The 27,784-nt window shown below is 38.7% G+C and overlaps 1 protein-coding gene across 1 annotated transcript in view; it reads right to left on the bottom strand.

Moving 5' to 3' along the window:
• Nucleotides 1-23,700: 23,700 nt before the first annotated feature.
• The window catches only part of LOC138906105 (uncharacterized), a 33,268-nt gene continuing 29,184 nt past the window's right edge, over nt 23,701-27,784 (bottom strand). The window contains exons 3-4 of the mRNA XM_070194627.1: nt 24,895-25,109; nt 23,701-23,901 (exon numbers count right to left, since the gene is read on the bottom strand). Coding sequence (XP_070050728.1) covers nt 23,701-23,901; nt 24,895-25,109 — 416 coding nt within the window. The remainder of the gene's footprint in view (nt 23,902-24,894; nt 25,110-27,784) is intronic.

Raw genomic sequence — 27,784 nt, forward strand, 5'->3', positions numbered from 1 at the left:
GTAACAGAAGATCAATCCTAGTCTCATAACCCCCAATAGTGACCAAACAAGAATAATAGATACGACCTACCATAATAGAATCCCCAACAGGCATAGACATATAAATAGGAGTACCCAAAAAACCACGAGACATATTCAAATATGAAGCAAAATAGGATGAAACATACGAATAAGTTGAACCCAGATCAAATAAAACTAAAGTATCTTTAAGAGAGACTGGAACAGTACCTGTGATGACATCATCTACCACCATGTCGCCCTATTGGTCCATGTTGCCCTGATTTTGCCTGAAAAGGCTCCAATGGTGCTGACTGGGCCTTGAAGGCGGTGCACTAACTGAAGACTGACCAAAGGACTAAGATGGACCTAAGGACCCTCCCTTGAATGTTGACCTGCCGCCACCAGAAGAACCACCAAAGTTGCTCGCGGACCAGGCCTTATTGCTACCCTCTCGCTCTATTTTGTTCTTCAATTTACGGGTCTCTATGGCTTGAGTGAATGCCACCATCTTCACATAGTTCACATCAGAATTCAAGGCAGCTGTAGCGGCCTTATTAATTACTAAGGGACTAAGTCCCTGCACAAACCGGCGCACTCTAGCCTCCACAGTGGGCAACATGTAAATAACATACTTGGACAAGTGTACGAATCTTATATGGTACTCCCAAACACTCAGGCTACCTTACCTCAGACTATAAAACTCAGCGGCACGGGCTTCCTTAGTCTCGGCAGGCAAGACATGATCAATGAAGGCATCGGCAAACACACCCCACCTCGCTGGAGCCCTCCTCACGGGACTCCTCCCATAGCTCAATCCAAAAATATGCCACCACTTTCAGACGATGGGAGGCTAACTCCACTGCCCCAGTCTCAGTAGCACGTATAACTCAGAGAGTCTTGTGAATCTCGTCTATGAAGTCCCTGGGGGTCCTCCTCTGGGTTAGTACCCGTGAACATTGGAGGATCCAACTGGAAAGATCTGTTCACCCTGGAACTAGCAGAATCCCCTAGCTTGCTGGAAAGAGTGGGTGCAACATTTGATATCTAGGCCTGGGAAGCCACTATCTGAGCCAACATATGTATGGCTTCCCTAAGATCCCTATCAGAAACACCAAAATCGAAAGCTGGAGGTGGAACTGGAATATCAGTTCGAGGGACCATTGCACCCTCAGTAGGTCTAATAACCTCCTTATCATCATCATGTTGCACCGTATCTGTAAGGACAAATAAATGAGGATCATCATACTGATACTCCTTGATGCGATCAAACAAAGAAGAATGTGAAACCATGCAATCAAGAACCCGTCTAGGCTACAAAACATCTAACCTCACAAATATTTTAGCCTAAGTTTGAACATCCAAAGCTAATTTTCTATCCCCAACTAGGAAAAGAGCACGACTCCCCATTTTCTCAACCTTCCTCTATCTGCACCGGCCACCATATTGGCATTTCCTATATGATAAAGAATGGTGTTGCCTCAAGTTCTAATATTTTTGCTTGAATAAGTGTTGAGACTCATGTGATCCGTAAACACCTCACACGACACGCCGTAAAGGTAGTGCCTCCAAATCCTCAACGTACACAATGATATAGCTGCTGGACACGATGATGAAGGAATCAAGATACGACTGAAGCACGTTGTTCATTAAGTGCACAAAGGTTGCTGAGGCATTGGTTATCCCAAAAGACATCACCAAGAACTCAAAGTGATAATAGCGAGTCTAGAAAACCATATTCTGAATATATGTAGTTCGGATCTTCAATTGATTATACCCTAATCTCAAATTAATCTTCGAGAATACCCTACCACTATAAAGCTAATCAAATAAATCATCAATACGCGGGAGTGGGCACTTCTTCTTGAGAGTAACCTTGTTCAGCTATCTTTAGTCAATACATATCCTCTTAGAACAATATTTCATCTTCACAAATATAACTAGAACACCTCAAAGGTGAAATACTCGGCCCAATGAAACCCTTATCAAGTAACTCCTGAAATTGTTCCTTTAGTTCCTTAAACTCCACTGGTTCATATGATATGGTGGAATAGAGATGGGCTGAGTGCATTGCACCAAATCAATACCGAAATCAATATCTCTATCGCGTGGCATGCCTGGTAGGTCTATTAGAAATACATCTCAAAATTCTCTCACTAGCGGAACTGACTCAATGGTAGGAGTATCAACACTAACTTCCCTCGCGAAGGATAAATATGCCAAGCACCCCTTCTTAAGAATTTGTTGTACCTTCAGGAAACACACCACCCTACTATTAACACGACCCAATGAACCTCTCCACTCTAACCTCAGTAACTATGGCATAGCTAACATCACAATCTTCGCGTGGAAATCAATAATAGCATGATATGGTGACAACCAATCCATGCTTAACATCATATAAAACACCACCATATTGAGTAATAGAAGATCAATCATAGTCTCATAATCCCCAATAGAGACCAAACAAGAATGATAGATACGGCCTACCATAATAGAATCCCCAACAGGCATAGACACATAAATAGGAGTACCCAAAATATCATGAGATATATCCAAATATGAGGCAAAATAGGATGAAACATACAAATAAGTGGAACCTAAATCAAATAAAACTGATGTCTCTCTATGACAGAGTGGAACAATACCTGTGATGACATCATATGATGCAACTGTCTTAGTCCTACAAGGGAAATCATGACAACGGGTCTGTCTTCCCCTCTAGGACACCCTCTACCTGCCTGTCCTACCCTCGGGACCGTGATAGAAGTTAATATTTCACTTGCTGGGCAAGCCAACTATAACAACCCGACCGATCATTCTGAGCAATTGCAGTTCTCTTGGTGGTTTGAGGGCATGAGTAACTCCATATGATATATTATGACTTGTGCGAATTGTCGGATTTGGCTTTCAGGTTATTCAGATTTGATTTGGAAGAATGAATTTCATGATTGAAGCTTTAGAGTTGGAAGAGTTGACCAAATTTGACTTTTTAGTATTTAACCTCAGATTGGAGTTTTGAGGGTTCCATTAAGTTCAGATGAAAATTTTGGACTTGACCATATGCCCAGATTTACATTTGGATATTTCTAGAAGGTTTGGACACTAATTGGCTAAAGATGGAAATTTGATGGTTTGGAAATTACGTAAGTTTGACCAAGAGTTGAGTTTAAGGATATCAGATTTGGATTGTGGTTCCGTGAATTGTAAGAGATTTGTTATGTTATTTGGGACTTGTCTACAACATTTGAGTTCATTCTGATTTGAGTTGATTTGTTTCGGCGCGAGTTTTTGAGGTTGAAAGTTCATTAAGTTTGATTTGAGGTGCAATTCATGGTTTCGATGTTGTTATGAGTGATTTGATGCCTCGAGTAGGTCCGTGTTATGTTATGGGACTTGTTGGCATATTCGTTTAGGGTCCCGAGGGGATCAGGCATATTTTGAATTTATTTCTGACCATTGTTCTTCATGTTTTCATTGCTGGTTGTTGCTGGTTTCTGATGCCTCGATTGTCCTTCGCAATCGCAAAGAATGGTATGCGATTGTGTAGAGGAAATTTGGAGCTAGGCACTTTCTTCATTGTGTTCGTGATTGTATGGCTGCGTTCGTGTAGGGTTGGGGCTGGTCTTCATCACGTTCATATCTGCTTTTACGCGTTCACGTAGTGTTTGGGGTTGAGCTAGGCTGAGTACTTGCTTCCGCGTTTGAGATGACGTTTGAAGCGATTTTCACCATATGGATTGGGGTATGTGTTTTCTACTCTGTTGTGATCTTATTTCATGAATATATATTCGTTTTTGGCATTGGATTGTGAGTTTTGTCAGGTTACGAAGTGCGGTCCCGAGTTTGACGTTTTGGTTGACTATGGTGCTTTTGATTAAACTTTTGACCTTTATCAATTGGGTTTGTTTCATTATATATTATTTTATATATTTAAGTTGCTTTTGGCTAGTTTTGAGCCGTTCGGAGGTCGGTACGCACGCGATAGCATTTTTGGAGCATCGCTTGGCTTACTCGGTATTGGATTTGGCTTGTTCGAGGTAAGTAATACTTCTAAACTTGGTGCTGATGGTATGAACCCCTAATTATATGTGATATGTGTTTGGTATTGAGGTGACACACATGCTAGGTGACGGGCGTGTGGGCGTGCACCATTTGAATTAAGACTCGATTGATTATGTGGTACTGTGTAGCGACTTAATCTTGTTTCTATTCATGAAATTTCTACGTGCTAGAATAATTGAGCTGTGATCCATGTTAGAAACCATGTTTATGATATATGCTTATCCTGTTGAGACCCACTGAGGCCATTTATGATGTTGAGTTATTTTCTTACATTGCAATTACATACTAAATCATACTCATTCATTTGTATATCATATCTCACTCTCTGTTGTCATGTATTGATATATCATATCATCAGTTTGGGCTAATTTTCATGACATTGTGAGCCCAAGATAATAGAGAGATTGATGATTGAGTTGAGTCCTGAGGATCGGATTGTGAGTGATATTGATGGAATCGGGCTGCACGCCGCAACATGTATTATTGATTCATAATAGGATCGGGCTATACACCATAACAGGTATTACTGATTTATGATGGGATCAGACTGCATGCCACAACATGTATTATTGATTCATTATGGTGAGAGAATAAGCCTAACACAACCTGCTTGGGAAAAGAATCTTACCATGGGAACAGGCTTCTCAACGGCCCTTCGAGAGTTTGCACCATGAGCGCTCGGAGTAAGGCGTCTGTGAGACAATACCTTCGACCCACTCCTTGAGTCGAGGGACAACATTGGGAACTCAGGCGACAACTGCACCACCACGAATACCAATGAGAAAAAGAGATATGAACATAGAATCAACATTCGAGGGAAAGTTTTTACTATCATGATGCATTCCACTTCTCAAGGAATGGCCTGAATACGGCCGGGATCAAATCCGAGGTCCTCACCCAGAAAAAACGACCCTGCCATCTAGTAAGGGAACTACTCGAAGTCATGTCGTGTGATAAGGTGGGCTAAAACGTGGGATGCTATTTCCGGAAAATGATTTTCAAAACTAACTTCAAGGCTCCCGCGGTGATATAACAAAAAATTGTGAATAATTCTTGTGATTTGAGACTACGAGGTGATACCTCGTTAGTGACTCTTGTTGGTATTTCTCTGTTGCTGCACTTGTCTTTGGTTGTTTCGTTTCCTTAGCATATCATTCCTTGTTTTCACCATGTTGAATTATTTGCTTTAGTTCCGTGTAGCTAACCTTGATATGTTAATTGTTGTTTCAATTTCATTGCTATCATTACTACACCGCCATACACTTGTACAATTGTTCTTATTTAATCCAGTAGGGTCTTGACCTGACCTCGTCACTACTCTATAGAGGTTAGGCTTGGTAATTACTGGGTACCATTGTTGTGTACTCATGCTATGCTTCGGCACATATTTGTTTGCAGATACATGTACCTCTTACTAGCCCAGGGATTAGCGAGAGCTCAGCTGCGGAAACTTCTAGGTATACCTGTCGGCGTCCGCAGGTCTCAAAGTCCCCCTCTACCTAGATTTCATTGTTTCATTATCCTTTTATAGACATTGATGTATATGATTATTCAGTACTGTTATTTAGAGCTTGTGACTTGTATTCGCCGGGTTTTGAGAGTTGTATATGCTGAGCTGCTGAGTTTCTTTTATATAGTTTCCGAGTTTTGAGACTTTAATTATTATTTCAGTTATTTCTGCATGAATGTTAGGCTTACCTAGTCATATAGACTAGGTGCCATCACAACATCCTACATAGGAAAATTGGGATCGTGACAGTTCATCTATATTTTTTTCCAGATTGTTTTTTAACTATTAATTTTCTTTTACCATTTCCGCTAGTGGTGTATTCTTTTACAAAATAAGTACACCGTTTCTCCTTTCATTAGTTCCACTCAAAAGCCACCCATGTTCCCTCCTTACTTCTTCTAGCGCTCATTATATACTTAGTGCTTTAAGAGGTAAAAGAATCAAAATAATACAAATTAAGAACAGAAGGGATATAGGCTTGTAATGTGGATGCCAAATAAAAGTCTATAAGTTCAAAAGAGCTAACTAGGGATAAGTTTTATTTGTGGTAAGCATTAAGCTCAAAAAGATCAAAGAAAGCCTGAAATCATTTTTCAAACTGGGCAGGTTCTAGACACAAGTACAATACTTGAACTATACAAAAATCCCACCACTCGTGGCACATCACTCACTAAGGACGATCCCATTCCGAGTCTCAAACTAATGCAAGTATTTACGGAGCTACAAGATATTAAGCATTCAGCACAAAGTGAACAATAGTCAAGTAAATATGCTACTATGAAACAAGTTAAAGGCGCCTTGGTTCATCATTCTTTCTCCAATTATTCCCTAAATTCCTAATCTACTCTAAAAGTAAAAAAAAAAAAACTATGGCCTGATTCAAAATACAGCCCATGGAAAAGATTCGAGGCACAAAAAAACCACGGGGATTTATTAATATCTAAAACACTAAAAGACATATTTTTTGTATTTTTCTATTTTTTTATTTTTTGTTAGACTTTAATCCCTCAAGAAAACTGTCTAGCATATCCATCATCGTAAAAAGTCGGAATTGCTTTTTTAAAATTAAGCTACCAAAATACTAAACTACTAACTATGCATTTAAAAATAAAAATATAGCTAACAATAAAAAGATAAGAAACTAACAATATACTAATATAATATTATACAAACCACAGAGAATCTTCAACCCTATACTTAAAAGAGTGCAATGTCCACAATGCACAAATAAAACAAAAATAATAAGGGTGAACAAGAAACTCCCTTAAAGGCCAAAGGCCGAAGCAATGGCAACTCATGTGATACTCAGACTTCTCCCAAGGATGGTCCTTTGTGCGGGTACCTCACATTAGTTTCAACCATATGGCTCACTTTTGCACCTTCCAATGGTTTTTCTTCCTATGCTCATGATCCTAAAAGTAAAACAACACTAAAAAATAATAATAAGAAAATAAAATAAACCAAAAATAAACAAAAATAAAAGAAAGCAGTAAAGTTGGGTTGCTTCCCAACAAGCACCTAATTTAACGTCGTGACATGACTTGAACCACTTTTTCCCCTATCTTGGACTTATGAATCGAACTCCTAATTTGGCTTCAAGATTTCGACTATGCTCTCGGGGTGGAGGGACAATTCTAATTGGGCCAAGTAACCAATATAATATTTTGCATTTCTTGGCCTTCGGATGAGGTACGTAATTCTGTTTTTCTAGCACAATAATATCCATAATATAGGCACCTTGTTCCTCGTACGTTGACGCCTCCAAAAGCTCAGATGACACGACTTCAATGTCATCACCCAAACACAATGTCAAAAAATATTTAGAATGTAGACCAACAAGCCCCAACTCTGGAATTGTATCACTATCTACATCCTCATATTTACATGCACTAGAGTTTTCAAATATAACATTATCTACTTCCTTACGTGACTCTTGTATATTTTTCTCAACATGGGCATCATCGACAAAAATATGATCGACTGATTGCATCTCCACTTTTAGCTTCTATATTTGGCGTATAAGCTCATTTTTAGCTTCACAACACTGATAACTATTTTATTGGGCGTTAGACGAATCAACCTTTGCACTCAATTGAGCCTTTATGTCTTGAATAACAATGCCAAATTATTCAATTTCTCGTCCCAGTTCAGCTATTCCTTCTATTAAGTGTTTCATCCCATCAGTAATTTTATCACGAAGACCCCCAATATCCTATAATAACTGCAAGTACATATCCATACGAGCATCATGTTTCACATCTTCCACTTTGTTACTTCTATCAAACTCACAAACATCATTAGAATCATCATAATAAGGGATTGGGATAGGATACCAACACTAAGGAGAATTATTCCAATAGTCATCGCAAATAATACATGATTGAGATGGTGCACACAACTCGCTCCTAGGAGTATATTTGCACTGTCCCCACAAGCGAGGCCCTTTCAATATGGACAATGATCGCAAAAACAAGATTACTTATTATTCCACCACTTTTCATTCAAAGATGCTATGTAAAAATAAATAATATTAAACTAAACTAAAAAAAAAACTTGAATAGATAATAAGTAAAAGTCTAATCTAGAAAAATAGGTAATTTTAAGTCCCTCATAACGGTGCCAAAATCATGTTGCGGCCAAACACACACGCAAGTATACGCGGTCGTCAAGTAATAAAGTAACTAAAAGTCAAGTGTCGAACCTACGAGGAATTGTTATTAACTATTAACCAAATTAAACTATCCTAATTATCTAAACAAGGATTATCCTAGAAGTGTTTGAATCTAAACTAATTAAAAATAGGAAAATAAATAGTGCAGTGTGAACAAGGGAAAAGCAAATATTTATGATATCAATGTAATTAAAACGATCTAGGGTTATGGGCTACCAATAAGTACAAATAAATTATCCAAACTAATCCAAAGGGTCGAAAATATCATAAATAACATCAAACATTCCACACAAGTTTCAATCACCTAAACGAATCTATACAACCTCTCAAAATCACAATAGGAGACCAATAGCACCGAAGTCAGCTCCCAGTCAAACTTACGAACTATCCAATTCTTCAAATTGCAAACATTCGACAAATAGAGGTAAAACCTTCTAGGAATATCCAAATTCAAATCTGAACACACGTTCAAGTCCAAAATCACCATACAAACCTATAAAACCATAAAATCCCAATTTTGAGGTCATTTAATTAAACGTCAAACCTTAGTTAACTCTTCCAACTAAAAGCTTTCAAATTGAGTATCACTCTATAAATTCAATCCCGAACACTTGAAGATAAAAAACAACCATGCACGCAAGTCATAATACATCATATGAAGCTACCTAAAGTCTCAAACTATGGAACAGAATGCTAATGCTCTAACTAATCGGTCAGGTCATTAGAAAATTGAACTTAAGAACTTCAAGAAACCTTCAAGTTTCAACCTTCTCATTATAGTACTGAATCACATCCGAGCCCCTAGGGTGCTATATCTGTAATGACCCGACCATTCATTTTGAGCTCTATTACCATAATAGTTCATATTTTATGACCTCGGGTAGCTTCAGTTCATATTTTATGACTTGTACGCATGGTCAAAATTGAATTCTGGGAAGTTCAAAGGGGTTTCGGAAGCTTTTAGTTAGAAGAGTTAACCAAGGATTTACTTTTGAATAAATGACCTCGGAATCGGGATTTGAAGGTTCCAATAGGTTCTTATGATGAGTTCGGACCTGGGCACATGTTCGGGTTTAGTATCGGGTGGTCCGGGAGTGTTTCAGCGCCTATTATTGATGGTTGGCATTTTGAAAGTGTATGAATTACTTAACTTTGACTTGAAGTGAATTTTGGTGTGATCGATATCCGTTCGGGGTTCTGAACCTTGGGATAGGTTCGTAATGTAATTTATGACTTGTGCGCAAAGTTTGGTGTCATTCCGGAATATTTTGAAATGATTCAAACGCGTTCGTCGAAGTTTAAAAGTTTATAAAAAGGTTTCGATCGTCGACTCGCAATTTTGATGTTGTTTGGTATAATTTGAGATGCCGAGTAGGTTCGTGTTATATTTTGGGACTACTTAGTACATTTGGATGGGGTCCCGTGGGCCTCGAGTTTGCAATGGATTGAAAACGGATTGACACTTGGAATTTGGAACATGTTGGTTTTGGCCAAGTTCTGGAGCAACCACACCTGGAGAAATTTGGGCACAGGTCCGGAACCGCTGAAGCGGCAAACAAATCACATGAGCGCAACAAGAGCTGGGAGCAGAGGATCGCAGGCGCAAAGTTTTTGGTCGCATCTGCGCAAGCACAGAATCGACACTTTGGTCACCGAAGAAGCGGAATCCTTGACCGCAGAACCAAAAGTTTTGGATCGCACTTGTTTTGCGCAGAAGCGGGATTTTTTCGCAGGTGCGAGAGATAGCCTCCAGTGCTTCTCCGTAGAAGTGAGGTTTTTGTCACAAAAGCGACGCCGCTAGTGCGGCTGGATGTTCGCTGGTGTGAAAGTCACTGGGCAGAAGGGTTCATTTAAATCAGACATAGCTCTTATTTATCACTTGGATAGCAGAATTTGGGGAGTTATTTTGAGGGGGGTTTCATCAAGTAACTCGAGGTAAGTAATTTAACATGGAAATTCATGGAAATTAGGGAAACTTTAAGAAGAAACATAGAATTGATAATTTTGGATTTTTACCATGTTTTAGACATGAAATTTAGAATAAATTATATATTTGAGTTCGTAATCCAGGCATGTAGGCAAGAGGGTTGACTTTTTTGACTTTTCGAGCGAAATTAGAAATTATTATAAATTAATTAATTATGAGCTTTGGAGTATATTTTGATTGAATTGCACATTGTTGGACTACTTTCAGATCGTTTGGATTTGAGTCGAGAAGTTAAATAGGCATTGGAGCCGGTTATGGAACTTCAGAGCGACGTAAGTCTCTTGTCTAACCTTGTGTGGAGGGGGGGGTAGGGACTACCCCTTAGGTGATGAAATTGTTAAGTTCTACTAGTTGCGGGTGCTACATACGCATGAGGTGACGAGAGTCCGTATGTAGCTGAAGCATGTTTATGTCAGGGTAGACTTTGGACTTTATCATACAATATTTGAATTGTTTGAACTCTTTCTGCTGGTTTAATTAATTGAATTTATAATTGAAATTGATTATATATATATATATATATATATATATATATATATATATATATATATATATATATATATATTGGGCCGAGTGTTATTACCTTGAGTTGTTGGCAAGTTATTTGAGAAACGGTAAAGGTTATATTCACTTTATTCTCATGTACTGTATTGTAAGCTTGTGTCTCGTAATTCAATAAGTTCCTTCCTTTTTTGTGGAGCGGGCCGAATGCCTCGGCAGTATGATAGATGCATCTATGGTTCGTGTCACTCGATCTTTGACAGTGTACATATTATTCTGGATTGGGTCGAACGATTGAGAAATTCATAGTTTAAAAGAAATGTTTGGAAGATTAGGTAATTTATAGATTTACCCCACGCTTGTTGTGTGCTCCACATTTGTTTATTATTTATTATATTGCTTTGTTGGACCTCTAGTAAGTGTCGATGTCGATCCCTCATCACTACTTATCCTGGGTCAGGCTAGATACTTACTAGGTACGCGTTGATTTATGTACTCATGCTACACTTTTGCACTAAATGTATAGGATTTGACAGGTTCAATTGGTGGTCATTTTGGTGCGTAGGCGCAACTGCTGAAAAGACTTTATGGTGAGCTGCATTCCAGGCTACGTACTGTAGCCCACAAAGTCTCTATTATACCATTTACTTTATTCTGTCCTATTTACATTCCAGACTAAGGTTGTGTTATTATTGTACTACTTAGTAAATACTCATTAAATTGTGACACCGGGTTTAGGGGGTGTTCTAGAATTTGGTATGGATTTTTTTACATTTATTCACTTTCACGTATTATTTTAACAAAACTGTATGTAACCACGATTTATTTTAATGCACTAACCTCGCTATCAATATTCATGGTTTTGAAAATGATTAAATGAATTATTAAGTGTTGGCTTGCCTAATGTCGATGTTGGGCGCCATCACAGCCTATAATGGATTTGGGGTCGTGATAGATTGGTATCAGAGTTCTAGGTTCACTAGGGTCTCATGAGTCATGAGTAAGTCTAGTAGAGTCTTGTGGATCGGTACAGAGATGTATGTACTTGTCTTTGAGAGGCTATAGGGTTGTTAGGAGCACTTCCCTTCTTGATTACTCGTCGTGTGATTTGATTACATCGAGGCTTTTGCCTTCATTCCCCTCATACTCACTCCTACACGATGTTGAGTGCTTGTTATCAATGGGGCATCGAAAGGTTGTAGTGGTATTACAGATGTAGCACATGATGTATCTCCCTATGTGGTCGAGCGAGCTATTGTCATCATCATGTGGAAGGGTGTTCATTCGTTTCAGCCATGTACTAGTATTTCCTATGGTTTTGAGGCTATACACAGATTGTTATGATGTTCATAAGTGGTTATCGCTCAATGTTGATGTAAATGGTATGGTGCTTATTTATGGATCGTGGTAGTGAATGACTCGAAAGGAGGATTTCTCAGTTTATGGGTAAGACATTCGACATATAATTCCAGCGGAGGAAAGGCAATTAGAGTATGGATGTTTAGGATTTGGTTGATAGAGTAACGAGACCTGATGATTTTGAGCGTGATGGAATTTTCATTTGTGATTTGGTGTCGTTGTCCTTGTTTGAACGCATTAAGGTTCACCGGTGTTATGGTCTTCTTTGATTTGCCTTCGGGGCAAGGTGTGGGGAAATAGTGTCTAAGAAGCGGTTGTCATAAATGGCAGTATGTAGCAGTTTCAGAATCTAATTAGTGTTTTGAATGCTGGTGGCTCGAGAAAGATGATCTTAGAGGAGGCTTAGAGTTGGTAGAAATTTATTAGTTCAGATGCTATAGAGATGGATTTTGATTTGATGCAATATTTGGGTAGTGAAGGATGAGGAAGGACATGGCGGAAGGTGTCTCGCGATGGTTGAATTGCTAGCAGGACAGGTATGAAAAGCAGAGGTCAGGAAGTTTCTTAAAGGAGATGGTTTAACCGAAGTGGGAGTGGCAGAATAACATATGGATTCTATGGTAGGCTAGCCACATGCCTTGAGAAATGTTTAGAACGATTTGTGAATCATGGTTGATAGTGACTAAGTCTACGGATTTTATTTGGGGTGGTGGCTATTGTACGGAGGAAGATTAAGAATGGCAGGAGGGGGTTTGCTCGGAATGAAACGTGACTTCTAATTTGGAATATATTGTTGGAATCTCAGTTGATGTATACGGAGAATGAACAAACTCTTACAGCTGGCGGGCGAGTATGGGCTTAGGAGGGTTTACTGATTTCGTGGTAGTTGTACCATATGTAGCGTCATTGGGAAGATGTCGGTATGGAATTCCACTGTTGGGGTATCTCTCAAAGACAGGTTAGCGGTTGCATGATTTTGATGAAGTCTCTATGAAGAGTTCTACTTACTACCTGGTAGAAGGTCGAATATGTGATTTTGGATGATAGTTCGGAATGTTCATGAAGAGTTTAACAAAGGACTATGAGAAATTTGGCAAGATGACAGTGCGAGATCATAGTAATTGGTGCAAGATCTTTGTGGGTTCTACATTATTTGATGGTAGATTAAAGCTAAGTAGGGGAGCTCACAATCTACTATTGGATGGCATGGTTGTCTGCTTGTGCATGCTTCTGGTTGTTGGTGCGTTGATGCATTATTTATGACTAAGAAATGAAAACATCAGGGGTGATTCAAGCAAATGACTTGATGAGCGTGTGCTATATTCCTCTTTATTGACTCATGCGCAGGTTTTGGGAAGACTAACAATTTATGCTTCTTGTGGACGTGATATACAAGGAAAATAATTCATTCGGTTGCTTCTTTGGGAGTGTTCATGTGCTGACAACGCACTAGAGTTTAGCTTATATTCAGGACCAAGTCAGAGTGGGTGACTCTCAATAGTGGTTCTAATGGGTTCGTTATATGGCTGAAGACTAGGATTTTGCAGTAGAGTGTGAAGAACACTTAGGCATTTTTCTATGTTATCATCGGGTTTGTAGGGCTATATTAGAAAATTAGGAGAAACAATTTCTAATTCACGGAAGGTCTTCCATAATGGGTGTACTAGTTTGAGATGCTATCGTGCGCATGGGGAGGGTATGAGATGGTTCATGGTTATTGAGATGATGTTGTCTCGTGAATAGGGTCAATCAAGAGGAGTGTTGTTGAGCTTCGTTATGTTCTCGAATGGACTTATTATTATTTCTAAGTCAAGTCAAGAGTATATTGAAAGAAGTGGGGTCGGTTAGTAATGGTTTGAATCAACATGATTGTGGCAATGATTAGTTCCTTCGGCGTGTTAAGGTATACATGTGGGTTGTGGTTGTACGTATGTGCTCGACGTCCACCATAATTTTACTTGATTTGGGTTACTTGATTTGGGAGGTATATGATTGAAATGGCCTTGTTGTGTAAATGGATTTTCGGAAGGGTAATGGCGGTTTAGGCCACGATTTGAGGTTTGTATTTTCTATGATTATGGGAATTCGGTCACGTTTTGGAATGGTTCTTACGAATTGAGTTAAGTGACAGGTTTCTAGATGATGAAGTGTTTATTATTTTGGTGGATAAGGAAAAATGATGAATTCTTGTACTCTCGTGTAGCGACACGGTAAGTGCAGCAGGCGGTATGGAAATTTGGAGGTTGAGGACCAAGGTCGAGGTTTGGTGTTGATGAGAATGTCACATGCTCGGAGGAGCGGGGGGGGGGGGGAGGGGGAGATTTAAGAGGTTCAGAGTATGCTGGCATTAGTTTCGGGCAGTCTAAGGATGGTTTGTTTGGGGAAGAAGTGTTGGGTATTGAAATGCGGATTCTATACTAGCACTATATGTATAGCATTGTCGATGGCCACTGATGTTCAGATTTTACTACCTGGTGTGGAATATTGTGGGGGTATATCCCACGAGAAGATCATATAAAGGTGATGTGTTAGTCATTCGATTGTTAAAGATTTAAATCAGGTATGGAGATTTTGGCACTGGCGTCAATGATAGAGGTTATGATATGGAGACGCTCTATTCCTTTGGTTGTGGACCGTGTGAGTTTGTTTCGGATTTGACGGTTATTCTTATGTGTCATGAATAGGGTTATTGTGGATCCTTGAAAGGGTATTAGTCCAGATCAGTATAAGCGGTATCAACATGAGGTCTGCTGGTAGATGTACATCATATCGTATGTGTTCATTCAACATAGTATTGTTATGGAGGAGTCTTCAAGCGTTGGATATTTTTCTCGTCATCAGCTATTCCGCGTAATACTCTATTGTGCCAGATGGGTTTTGAGACGGCTTGATTATTCGCATGTGTATTGTGATCCCATGTAGCTTGTGGCGCTATATGAGCAAGATGGCTCTCGAGATACAGGTCATTTATCGCACCTTAGTCGTGCTTGGTTTTTTGTAATGTATGGCGTTGTCCGTCTCCCCATAATTGAATTATGCACTTGGCGTGCTTGTGGTAGATATTGGGTATTTCGTAAGTATAAGAATTTCGACTTGATGTGTGTTTCCTTATTGATTGTTATCTGTGTATCGGGTGGCACGCCGCCACAGGTACATTATTTGGATCGGGTGGTACGTTTCCATGGGTATGTTGTGTGGATCGGGTTGCGCTCCACAATGATGTCATATTCGGATTGGGTTGCATGCTACAATAGTATCATGCTTAAATGGGGTTGCACGTCGCAACAACGTCATAATTGGATCAGATTGAACGCCACAACAGTGAGGTGCTAACTACGATTTCTTATACTTTTTTTGTGTACCTTGTTTCCCACATCTGAGATAAATCCATAACATTGATTTGGCCTTTTTATTCCTTACGCGGAGTGGATGGTTCATCGCAAGAGTTCATTCTTCCTTGTGGGTCATATTCGAGTTGTAGCTTGTTGACGCTTTGATGGTGTCATATGAGATTTTAGACGATGTTTGAGGTGGCTTATTTCCCGAGCAACTTGTATTGGGTGAGAAGATATTATTGGACCTTAGATCAATGCGATCAGAGTTATGTAGGGTATGTTAAACAGGAAATATTGTTATTCAGTTCAGAATGAGATAATGGTTCTTGTCCGGAGAAGAGAATCCATGATTTGTTGATTCGGAAGGTGGTTATGTATTTCTACACATCTCTTTCGTCGCGGTAGTGTTTCGAGATTTGGAACAGAGCCTATATGCATTATGAGGTATATTGCGGGCATCTGATTTGTGATATCTCAGCTATTGTGGTCGGAGGATGTTATTATGGGCAAACAACCTAGGTGGTGCATGGTGTGATTTCAGCATAGGTGCATGATCATGATTTGGTACAGTGTGTAACGATTGATACGGTGTTCGTATGTTATAATCAGGCCTTGTAAAGAAATTTGGATGTTGGAATTTGGTTATCTCCAATCTGGCTCGAGCTAATGTGCTCAACTGGGTTGTGGTGACACGGGTAGGTGCACAAGGTGTTGAATAGTGATTTTAGGGCAGCTCCGGAGCAGTTCTTACCACGTTCGAGGATGAACGTATGCTTAGGCGGGGTAGAATGTAACGACACCACCGGTCATTTTGAGCTCTAGTGCATCATTATGCGGTTGCATGCCTCGAGTATCTTCCTTTCATGTGCTTATTACCTGTACGCATGGTCAGAATTGAATTTCAGGAAGTTCGGAGTGGTTTCGGAAGGATAATTCTCATTTTAGAAGCTTTAAGTTGGAAGAGTTGACCAAGGGTTGACTTTTGAGTAAACGACCTCGGAATCGGGATTTGAAGGTTCCAATAGATTCGTATGATGAGTTCGATCTAGGTTGTATGTTCGGGTTGAATATCGGATGGTCTGGGAGGGTTTTATCGTCTATTGTGGAAGGTTGGCCTTTTTAAAGTTTAGGAATTTCGTAAGTTTGACTAAAAGTGAATTTTGGTGTTATCGATGTCCGTTTATGGTTTCGAGCCATGGGAAAGGTTCGAATTGTGAATTATTACTTGTGCGCAAAGTTTGGCGTCATTCTGGAATGTTTTGATATGATTCGGACGCGGTCGTCGAAGTTTATAAGTTTGAATGTTTAAAGAAAGGTTTCGATCATCGATTCGCAATATTGATGTTTTTTGGTATGATTTGAGTCCCCGAGTAGGTTCGTGTTATATTTTTGGACTGCTTGGTATGTTTGGTTAGGGTCCCGGGGGCCTTGGATTTGATACGGATTGAAACTTGCAATTTAGGACATGGTGGTTTTGGCCAAGTTCTGGTGCAATTGCACCTGCGGAAATTTGGGCGCATGTGCGTAGTCGTTGAAGCAGCAGAAGCAAAAGGCGTCGCAGAAGAGAAAGATTTTTATCGCACATGCGTTTGTGCAGAAGCGGGAATTTTCTGCATGTGCGAGAGATAACCTCCAGTGCTTCTCCGCAGAAGCGACAAAAGCAGGTGCGACTGGATGTCCACTGGTGCGAAAGTCACTGGGCAGAAGGGCTCTTTTAAATCGAGACGTAGATTTTGAGGGGTTTTTCATCAAGAAAGTTGAGGTAAGTGATTTTTCCCTATTACAAATTAAATACTTGGATTTTATAGAGGGTTTTAACATGGAAATTCATGGAAATTAGGGGAAATTTAAGGAGAAACCTTAAATTTAGAATTTGATCACTATTTTGGACATGGAATGGAGAATAAATTATATATTTGAGTTCGTAATGTTATGGGTATAGTTTATCTTCAAAATATATAGGAATCCGGGCATATGGGCCCGAGGATTGACTTTATTGACTTTTCGCGCAGAGTTGGGAATTGTTATAAATTGATTAATTATGTTCTTTGGAGTATATTTTGATTGAATTGCACATTGTTTGACAAGTTTTGGATCGTTTGGCTTTGAGTCAAGAAGTTAAAGAGGCATTGGAGTCGGTTATGGAGTTTCGGAGCGAGGTAAGTCTCTTGTCTAACCTTCTGAGGGGGAAACTACCCCCTAGGTGATGTAATTATTATGTGCTACTAGTTGCAGGTGCTACGTACGCACGAGGTAACGAGAGCTCGTACGTAGATAAATCAAGTTTATGTCCGCGTTGACTTACGACTTTTATCATGCAATATTTGAATTATTTGAACTCATTCTGCTAGCTTAATTAATTGAAATTGATTTAGAAGTACATATATATATATATATATATATATATATATATATATATATATATATAGGGCCGAGCTTTATCATCTTGAGTTGTTGGCAAGTTATTTGAGAATCGGTAAAGGTTATATTCACTTTATGCTCATGTACTGTATTATAAGCACGTGTCTCGTAATTCGATAAGTTCCTTCCTTTCTTTTGGAGCGGGCCGAATGCCTCGACAATATGATAGATACGTATATGGTTCATGCCACTCAACCCTCAGCATCGGGCGAAACGACCTCGACATCATCGTGCGTTATATTGCTGGCAGTTCGAACATTCACGAGATTATCTTTTCACTGATGTCCGATATTTTATATGGTACTTATTATTCGTTTGTTACTGGTACTTGATACATCTAAGCTGTTGAGGTAGAATACAAGACTAATAAATTCATACTTTAAAAGAAATGTTTGGAAGACTAGGTAATTTATAAATTTACCCCATTATTGTTGAGTGCTCCACATCTGCTTATTATTTATTATATTACTTTGTTAGACTTTTAGTAAGTGTCGATATCAACCTCTCGCCACTACTTCTCCGGGGTTAGGCTAGAAACTTACTGGGTACGCGTTGATTTAGGTACTCATGCTACACTTCTGCACTAAATGTGTAGGATCTGACATGTTCAATTGGTGGTCATCTTGGCGCGTAGGCGCAACTAATGAGGAGAATTTATGGTGAGCTTCATTCTAGTCTACGTACCGCAGCCCATACAGTCTCCATCGTACCATTTACTTTATCCTATCTTATTTACATTCCGGACAGAGGTTGTGTAATTATTGTACTCCTTAGTAAATGTTCATGCACTTATGACACCGGATTTTTGGGGAGTTCTAGAATTTGTTATGGATTGTTTTACACTGATTCACTTTCACTTATTATTTTAATGAAACTGTATGTAACCACGATTTATTTTAATGCACTAACCTCGTTATCTAAGAAAGATTCATGATTTTGAAAATGATAAAATGAATAATTAAGGGTTGGCTTGCCTAACGACGTTGTTGGGCACCATCGCAACCTATGGTGAATTTGGGGACATGACAATATCGAACATAAATAAAAGTTTAAAATAATCATACAAACCTATCAGAACCTTCAAATCATGAATCTAAGTCTATTTTGTACAAAATATTGACTTTAACTCTAGGTATTTTAAGCTTCTAGTTCAAGTTCAACTTTTCTGAAACGCTCTCGAATACCTTGGTACACGTACCACTCACGCCCGCAAGTCATAAATAATCAATTGAACCTACATGAAGTCTCAAATAAGAAAATAGAAAACTCAAAACTGTCGATCGGATTATTGCATTCTCCCCATGTTCATTCTCGAACATGAGAAGAATCCTCTTGAAACTGTCAAGTAGTTGTAAAGACTCATCGCACATGGTCCCACTGGTGATCTCATGTCACCTTCGTATAGATAATATCTTTAGTACACTTTAACTGATAATTTCTTCATCATCCCTTAGTTTATAAGCTCTTAAAAGTATTTTTAACACTTGGGAAATTTCTCAAATACACGCAATATCTCAATATGAATAACATGCGTTGAGTCATAAATGAACTGCCGGAATTCAACTACATAATATATCCCGAATATTTTATACCATATTGATACCTCTTGGTCACAATATCTACTTATTGCCAAATCCGATAGTGGCAAAAATTCCCCAACTCATATAGATCATTATTTCAAGTCTTCACAGAACTGCTAATAAAAACAAGAAACCTAAACAAACTCATACCACCCACAATAGTAATAAATAGTGGATTTTTCTTATGCTTTAAGAACGATTGCTTGTTTGATCTGCCTAATAGCATTTTCCCCAAATCGACTTTATATAAGTCTGATTATGCTAACTCGGGGTCTCTTAGCATCGTCTAATATAGTACAAGCTACCCGACTAACAAGTCACACCAAATTTCACATAGAACCTCAAGGGACATGGTGTGTATACCATACTAGAAATTGCTTAATTATATCAAATCCGTAGAAAAAAAATAGATTACCCAATAATTCCCTGAGTCTATGGTATTTTTTCTCAACAAGTCTCTAAGTATATGTATATCTTGCTCAAAATATCTATAGAGTAGCGGCTAATTAAACCAACTCAATCTCGACCGCGTACCCCAAAACACTTGGTACAATACCATAATCATACTATGGATTGCATCATCAAATCTAATGGGAATTGTATCTTATATGACCTAAACCTTCAGATGATATATTAATAGTCACCCAAACTGATCTCAATTCTTCCAAAACAGGAGTAAACCTTCCATAAACCTGAAGTGACCCATTCTAAATTTTATTTATGGATATCCAATGTAATCTCTAAATGTCTAGTCTCCACTGCAGATATATATATGTACCCCATTGTCAACCCAACTAACAAGGAACTATATTTTGTAACATTTCCTTCATGTTCCTCCATCCGTACAAATCATAGATGATCAAATACAACCTCGTGGAACCCAGATACATAAAATACTAAAATCTATAAGTCTTTGAAGTCCCTTATTAACCCTGCTACCATTCTGATATCAAGAACCAACGCCTACAACCTTTTGAACCATACGTCTTAACTAAAAGAACCCGTGAGATACATTCTACCACACTTAGGCATATGTTGTCCACTTCAAATAATGCATACTATTTCTCTTGTCAAGCACTAATCTTCCTCAAGTTATCCATACTAGATTCATAGATCCAACTATATAGCCACTAGCACACTATTATCACTGCCCGTATCAAAAGAGATAGTTTCACCTCTAGAAAATCGACTATAAACCCCAAGAGTGTAAGAATCATGTTATCATGATATTTAACTTGTCCACTTAATGCCTATGAAGTCATATATACAATCACCTTGTAAAGAATATTTTCATCAACCATTTTATGTCAGACAACAGAAAATCGAACCTCAACGACTACCTGTCACACAACTACAATAGTACTTAGTTAAATCGCCTGTAGAATTCATTAACAATGCATCTTCTACAATAACACCCTCCCCGGGTGATGAATTATAGTACTATAATACACTTGAAAAATTCAATTATTCTATGATGGCTCCAACTCAAGCTTTTCTATTAGAATGTAACGCCTCGCAAATCCGGGCTAAGTTTGAACTCGTTAAATGCATGTGGTTAGACTGGAATTATGGTAACTGATGTGTATTCACATGTGGAAGTCGAGATCTAAATGTGTGCCAAGTGTGAAAGAAGGTTAGAGTTGAAAAGAATCAAAAAGATATATGATGGAAAATTCAGGCCAACAGACAGCCAGACATGCATACTACATTTGACATGTGAACCGCATGTTGGACCGTATGTGAGTTTGAGAAATCACTGAAGGTTGAAATTTTTTAGGTCTCTAATAGTCAACATGTAATGGCCACACATGTTGGACATGAGGACCACAAGTGTGTTACGACCCAAAATACCACCAAAGGTCGTAATGGCGCCTAACCTCCAAGACATGTTAAGCCAATTATACTAGCAACATTCAACCGAAAAGACGAGATATAATATGGTTGAATCATCATAAATAATGGAATGGGTAATCAAGATAAGCCAAAACAGTGATACATAATGCCAACTCCCAAAACCAGGTAGTACTGAGTAATGAGCTATAAATCGAATATTTAAAAATGTCTCAAAACACAATACTGTCTAAATGAAAAGCAACAATATAAATGTACGGAAAAGGGACTCCAAGGGACTATGGCATCTATGCAGTGCTATATTGAATCCTCTCAACAAATGCTATGCTCACACCTGAGATTCGCTTCCTCCACTGCCCGAATCTGCACAAAAATATGCCGAAGTGTAGTATGAGTATGGGACAACGTGTACTCAGTAAATATCAAGACTAACTTTGGTGAATTAGTGATGAAGTTAAAGTCATGTGATACTAACTAGATTAAGAACATAATAACTTGCAACAAGAATGCAACGAGATGGAATACCATCAACTCGACAAAGCAAGAAATATCAACTCAACACATGTAAATCAATCTTGGTAGTCGAATCATCAGATAGTAACACAGGCATAGAATAGCATGTTAAATTCAACATAAAGTCAGATAAAAATGCATGACAAGGTATACAAGATTCATTTGCATGGCGAAGCTTCTACCCTTACACTCCACTCATCATCATGCACCTCCATATCAAAATCAATCAACATAAGTCAAAGTACTCCAATCCGCGTGTACACCATCGAAAGAGAAATATGAGAGGGCGACCCTAGGGGGATGGATCCATATCCACGCATTGCCTAGTAAAACGAATATCGTGTCATAATAATAACAATATAATTATAATGGCATGTCAAATACCTCGTGCCACAATAACAACAACATCATGACAATTACACGACAAAGAGCTCATGCTAAAATATCATCACAATCGCAGGACAAATACCTCATGCCATAACAATAACATCATAACCGCATGGCAATGACCCCGTGCCACAACAACAACAATATTATCATATCCACAAGACAATAACCTTGTTCCAGCACCGATCAATACGCTCAACATGTCCACATGTGGCAAAATGCCCAATTATCATCAAGAGACATACGCTCATAATTCTTCAACAAAGTGAACAATGACATAAAAATAATAAAGTTCGGATGAGTAATCAAATACATGAAGTATCACTACGGCTAAATAGGTTATAAAATCCATTCCACAATGGCTCATCTTGGCTAATTAAGCAATGATAATCCTAAATATGATCTCTAGCACGAAAGGATGAGTTCATGTAGTCATACCAATGATTAAACATGTATCATGTAGGGAATATAATCAAAATAAGGCATATTATTAATCTAAAGTCTAATCCGGTCATAAATAACACATAGCACCCATATACACGATCGTCACATTGCGTATATGATGCTTTTCACATATCACAATTAGGCAAATAAGACCATGTCCTAAGGTTTATTCCCTCACATAAGATTAGGCAAGATATTTACCACAACAAGCACAAATCAACCCTCTAAAATAGCCTTTCTCTTAGAAATCACCTCCGACTCACTCAAATCTAGCAAAAAATAACTCAATAATGTTAAACAATGCGACCAATCGTTGAAAAAGCGAACGTCACAATTTATAAAACTCACCTAAGCCCCTCGGACCCCACTCCAAACATCCACACAAATTTATAAACCTGATAGGAACTCGCTTTTAAGCTTAAAACATCAAAATGATATCCACAACCAAGAGTCAAGCACCAAAACGCATGTAGCATGCTTTCAAGTTCAGAACTTCAAAGATTCACAACCAATCATCTAATTCATGCTTAACCAACTCGGAACGCGACCAAAATTTGCACACTAGTCTTAAATGACCAAAAGACCATATTTCAAGTCTCGGAATAACAATCCAAACCCTATAGCATCAAAGTCAATTCTCGGTCAAATTTGTGAACTTTTCAAACCATCAAATTGTCAACTTTCAGTAAATAGAGCCAAAACATCCTAGGAACCTCCAAATCCTAATCTGAACGCACGACTAAGCGTAAATCACTATACAAACCTGTTGAAACCATCAAATCACGAATTCGAGGTTATTTATATCAAAGTCAAACCTTAGTCAACTCTTACAACCAAAGATTCCAACAATGAAACTAAGTGTTCCAATTCACTCCAAAGCCTTCCCAGAACAAAACCAACAATACCCGCAAGTCACAAAACGACAATCAAGCATACGGGAAGAATCAAACAGGGAAATAAAGTGCAAATACACAAAACAATCAGTCGGATTGTTATATTCTCCCCCTTTTAAAAAAGCGTTCGCCGTCGAATGAGTTTAGAATCATAATTGAAATGTCAAAAAGGCAAGGATATCTAATCTACATATCATGCTCGGTCTCCCAAATCACCTCCTTGACTATATGGCCTCTCCACTGAACCTTCACTGACATGATCTCCTTAGACCTGAGTTGTCGAGTCCTCCTGTTCAAAATGGCCATTGGCTCTTCCTCATAAGCCAGATTCTCATCCAACTGCAATGTACTGAATTCCAAAATATGTGACTTATCTTCATGATACTTCTAAAGCATAGAGACATGGAACACTAGATAAACTCTTGAAATACTAGGAGGTGAGGCAAGTCTATAAGCAACATGACTGACTCTCTCTAACACCTCAAACTGGTCAATAAACCTCGAGCATAACTTGTCTTTCTTCCCGAACCTAATCACACCCTTCAAGGGAAAAACACTAAGAAGAACTTTCTAACCCTCCATAAATGCCACATCACGAACTCTCCTATAGGCATATCTCTTATGTATGGATTAAGCCGTGCGAAGCCTCTCTTGAATCAACTTTACTTTCTCCAAAGCATCACAAGCCAAGTCTATGCCAAATAACCTAGCCTCGCCTTGCTTAAACTAACCAACCAAAGAATGACATTGCCTCCCATATAAGGCCTCATATGGAGCCATTTGGATACAAGAGTGGTATATGTTTTTGTAGGAAGACATTGCTAATGGTAGAAATTGGTCCCACTAGCCTCCCAAATCAATAGTTCATGCCATCAACATATCCTGAAAGATCTGATTGATCTGCTCAGATTGCCCATCTGTTTGAGGGTGAAATGAACTACTCAACTCCACCTTCATGCACAAATTATCCTGAACGTCTCTCCAAAAGTGCAAAGTAAACTAAGTGTCATGGTATGAGATGACAGAGACACATACACCATGCAAGCTAACAATATCTCTCATGTAGATCTGAGCCATCCTCTTTGAATTTTAGGAAGTCATAATCAGAATGAATTGCGATGACTTAGTCAACTGATCCACAATGACCCAAATGGCATAAAAGTTCCTCAAAGTTCGTGGAAATCCTACCACAAAGTCCATGGTAATACCCTCCCACTTCTACTCCAGTATATCAATCTTTTAAAGCAAATCACCCGATTTCTGATGCTCATACTTTAACCTGATGACAATTCAAACACCTAGAAACATGCCCAATAATGCACTTCTTCATCCTCCTCCACGAATAATACTACTTCAAAATACGATACACCTTCGTAACACCTGGTGAATAGTATATTGTGCACTATGAGCCTCCTCAAGAATTAACTCTCTCAAGACATCGACATTGGGGACATAAAGACTACCATGAATTTGCAATACACCATCATCACCAATAGTCACTTCCTTTGCACTGCAGTGCTTCACCGTGTCCCTAACAACAAGGAAATAGGGATCATCATACTGACAAGCCTTGATGCTCTCAAAAACAAGGATGACTATAAAATAACACAAGTAAGGAATTTGCTAGGCTCTGAAATATCCAGTCTCACCAATCTATTGGCCAAAGCCAAAGCATCCATAACTAAAGGCCTCTACATAGCTGGAATGAATGCTAAACTCCCTATACTCTCCGCCTTTATTCTCAAGGCATCAACTACCACATTAGCCTTCCCCGGATATGTAAGGCCCCGTAAAATTTGCCTAGGAATTTGAGATTTTGTGGTGCCAAGGTAGACTTACATGTTTGAGGATTGTATTAATTCTTTGCGGCGAGCAAGCTCGCCACGGTTCAGACTTTTTGGGCTAAAGAATACACTAAGGAGTGGATGGAAGTGTTTAGTAGAAGAAGAAAATTCTGCGGTCTGTTTTGCGACCATAGGACTGTTTCGCGGGCCACATAATCATCATAAAGTTGAGTAGAAAGTTTGTTGAAATTTGAAGGTCATTTTGCGGTCCATTCTGCGATCGCATATCCATTTCGCGGTTCGTATTTTCCATTGCAGAATTGGCATGAAGAACTTTGTTGGGTCATTTTGTGGTCCATTCTGCGGCCGCATAAGTTATTTGCGGACCGCAGACCAGTCGCAGACCGGTCCAAAGAAGACTAGTTCTTGGCACCATTTTCGCGGTCCATTTTGCGGGTCGCATATCTATTATGCAGTTCATTCTACGACTGCATACCTGAGTTCGGAGGGTCCATTTTCCTATTTTTCTAACCTAACCTCATTTTGATAAATAACCTTTGGTGCTTATTTTGAAGCGATTGTCTGATGATGTTAGAGAGAGGTAAGAGCATTTTATAGCGAGAAGGAGAAAACCTAGCATTCTAATCATTCAATCTTGCACCAGCCTTCAAGAATCAAGGAAGTCAATCACTATATTATCATCTATCCGGGTATGTCCTACCCCTGAGTTTTCATGCAAGAGGTTATGAGTTCAAGTATATTGTCGGGTTGGAAATAAGCCATGCATGTGACAATAGATTTTAGTATGTGTGGTTAATGAACCATTTTGTTTAGTTTCTTGTCGAAATCAGTTGAGGGAGGAAAGGATTATCATTGTTGAGCCTTGTAGTCTACTTTTCATATCAGGTGTTTGACAAAATTCCTAAGAGAGTTACACCATGGGAATCCTTCTAATTATTAACTAATTTTCATTATCTTCCTATAGATTGTTATTGCTAAAAGTGTTAGGGCATTGGAGTAACTTAAGGAAGGCTCAAACAAGGCATGTTGGCTAAACTCCTCTTTTAGAATTGAACCCCACAATGTCCGTGTAAGTCCCGAGTTGCTCATTATAAATTAATTATTCCAAAAAAGCCTTGTGTTAAAAGATATATGCGTTCAATATGTATTCTGAATGTTCCTGTTATGTTGTGTTACTAATTGAGAATGTGTTCAAAGTATGGGTTATATGTCTAAATGCTATAACTTCAAGTCGTGATTCAAATGAAAGCTATCATGCCAAGTTGTGTAAGAAATCTCAGTGTGCTTAAGACTCTTACTTGCTCACATGTGTACTCAAGTCTTGAATAGAAATGCTTTGTTGTTAATAATCCGTGATGATGTTTGAAAGTGAACGAGGTGAGTAGAGCATGAAACATGAAATACGGCCAACGTGCCAGGAATATTACGACATTTGAGGCCACTAGTGCCAATGAAACTAAGAAATGTGTAAAAGATGTTGAAATGAGTTGTGAATCTTTTTAATAACAAATACTTTGGGAGTATTGTTAGTTACCGAGGAAGGGTAGGTTGAAATAGCTTAACCCCGAAACTACACATGTCGGTGTAAGAAAGGATTGTAATTATTCCCCTCATTTAGGAATGAGATTGATGTGATAAAATATTCCCCCTTGTTGGAATGAGATGATGGCTAGAAAATGGTGATGTTGATCCACTTGGCATTGTGGTGAGACGGCCTAGCCGGTCAGGTCGTGATCGAATGCTATGCCGCACACATGCTGGTGGTTGTGCTGAAAATTATGATTGAGATAATGATTGAAACTATGATAATGATTGTGATTGTGTTTCATGTCTTCGGGTATATCGTCCTAGCCAATCGGGACGTGATTAGACTCTGTGCTAAAATCACGGTGGTATATCAGTGCTAAGATCTCCTAACCTAAAATAATGGAAATTTACTTGATACTTATCTTGCTCCTAATTTGATGTTTTGTCCGAGGCTTCCATTGATTTATGACTGTCATTCCTTGTCTTATCATTCATTCTAACGAGAAGGTGTTTAGTCTTATATATTAGTAATATTCCATATGTACTAACATTTCTTTTGCCGGGGGCGCTGCATCTTCAATGGATGCAGGTGGTTAATCATCAGGCAACTTTGGTCCTCGTTAGCAGTACTCCCTATTTAATGGGTTTTGGGGAGCCCTACTCTCTTCCGGGCTTTATGTCATTTGATGTTGTATTTTGTGCTTTGAGGTATAGCTAGGGACTTGTCGCCGAAACTTCCATTCTTCACTTCTGTTGTACTTAGAGGCTCCGTAGACAGGTTGTGGGTGGTGTTTGATGTTGGATACCTAACTAGAAGTGTTGGTATGTGGCAAACATGTTTTTCATCATATTTATAAACTTGTAATATTATGGAAGCCGTAAATGAATCTCTTTTGAATAACGGGAAAAGAATTGGGAACACTTGACTCTTCTCATGC

The sequence above is a fragment of the Nicotiana tomentosiformis genome, chromosome 2 (assembly GCF_000390325.3).
Source record: "Nicotiana tomentosiformis chromosome 2, ASM39032v3, whole genome shotgun sequence".
NCBI lineage: Eukaryota > Viridiplantae > Streptophyta > Magnoliopsida > Solanales > Solanaceae > Nicotiana > Nicotiana tomentosiformis.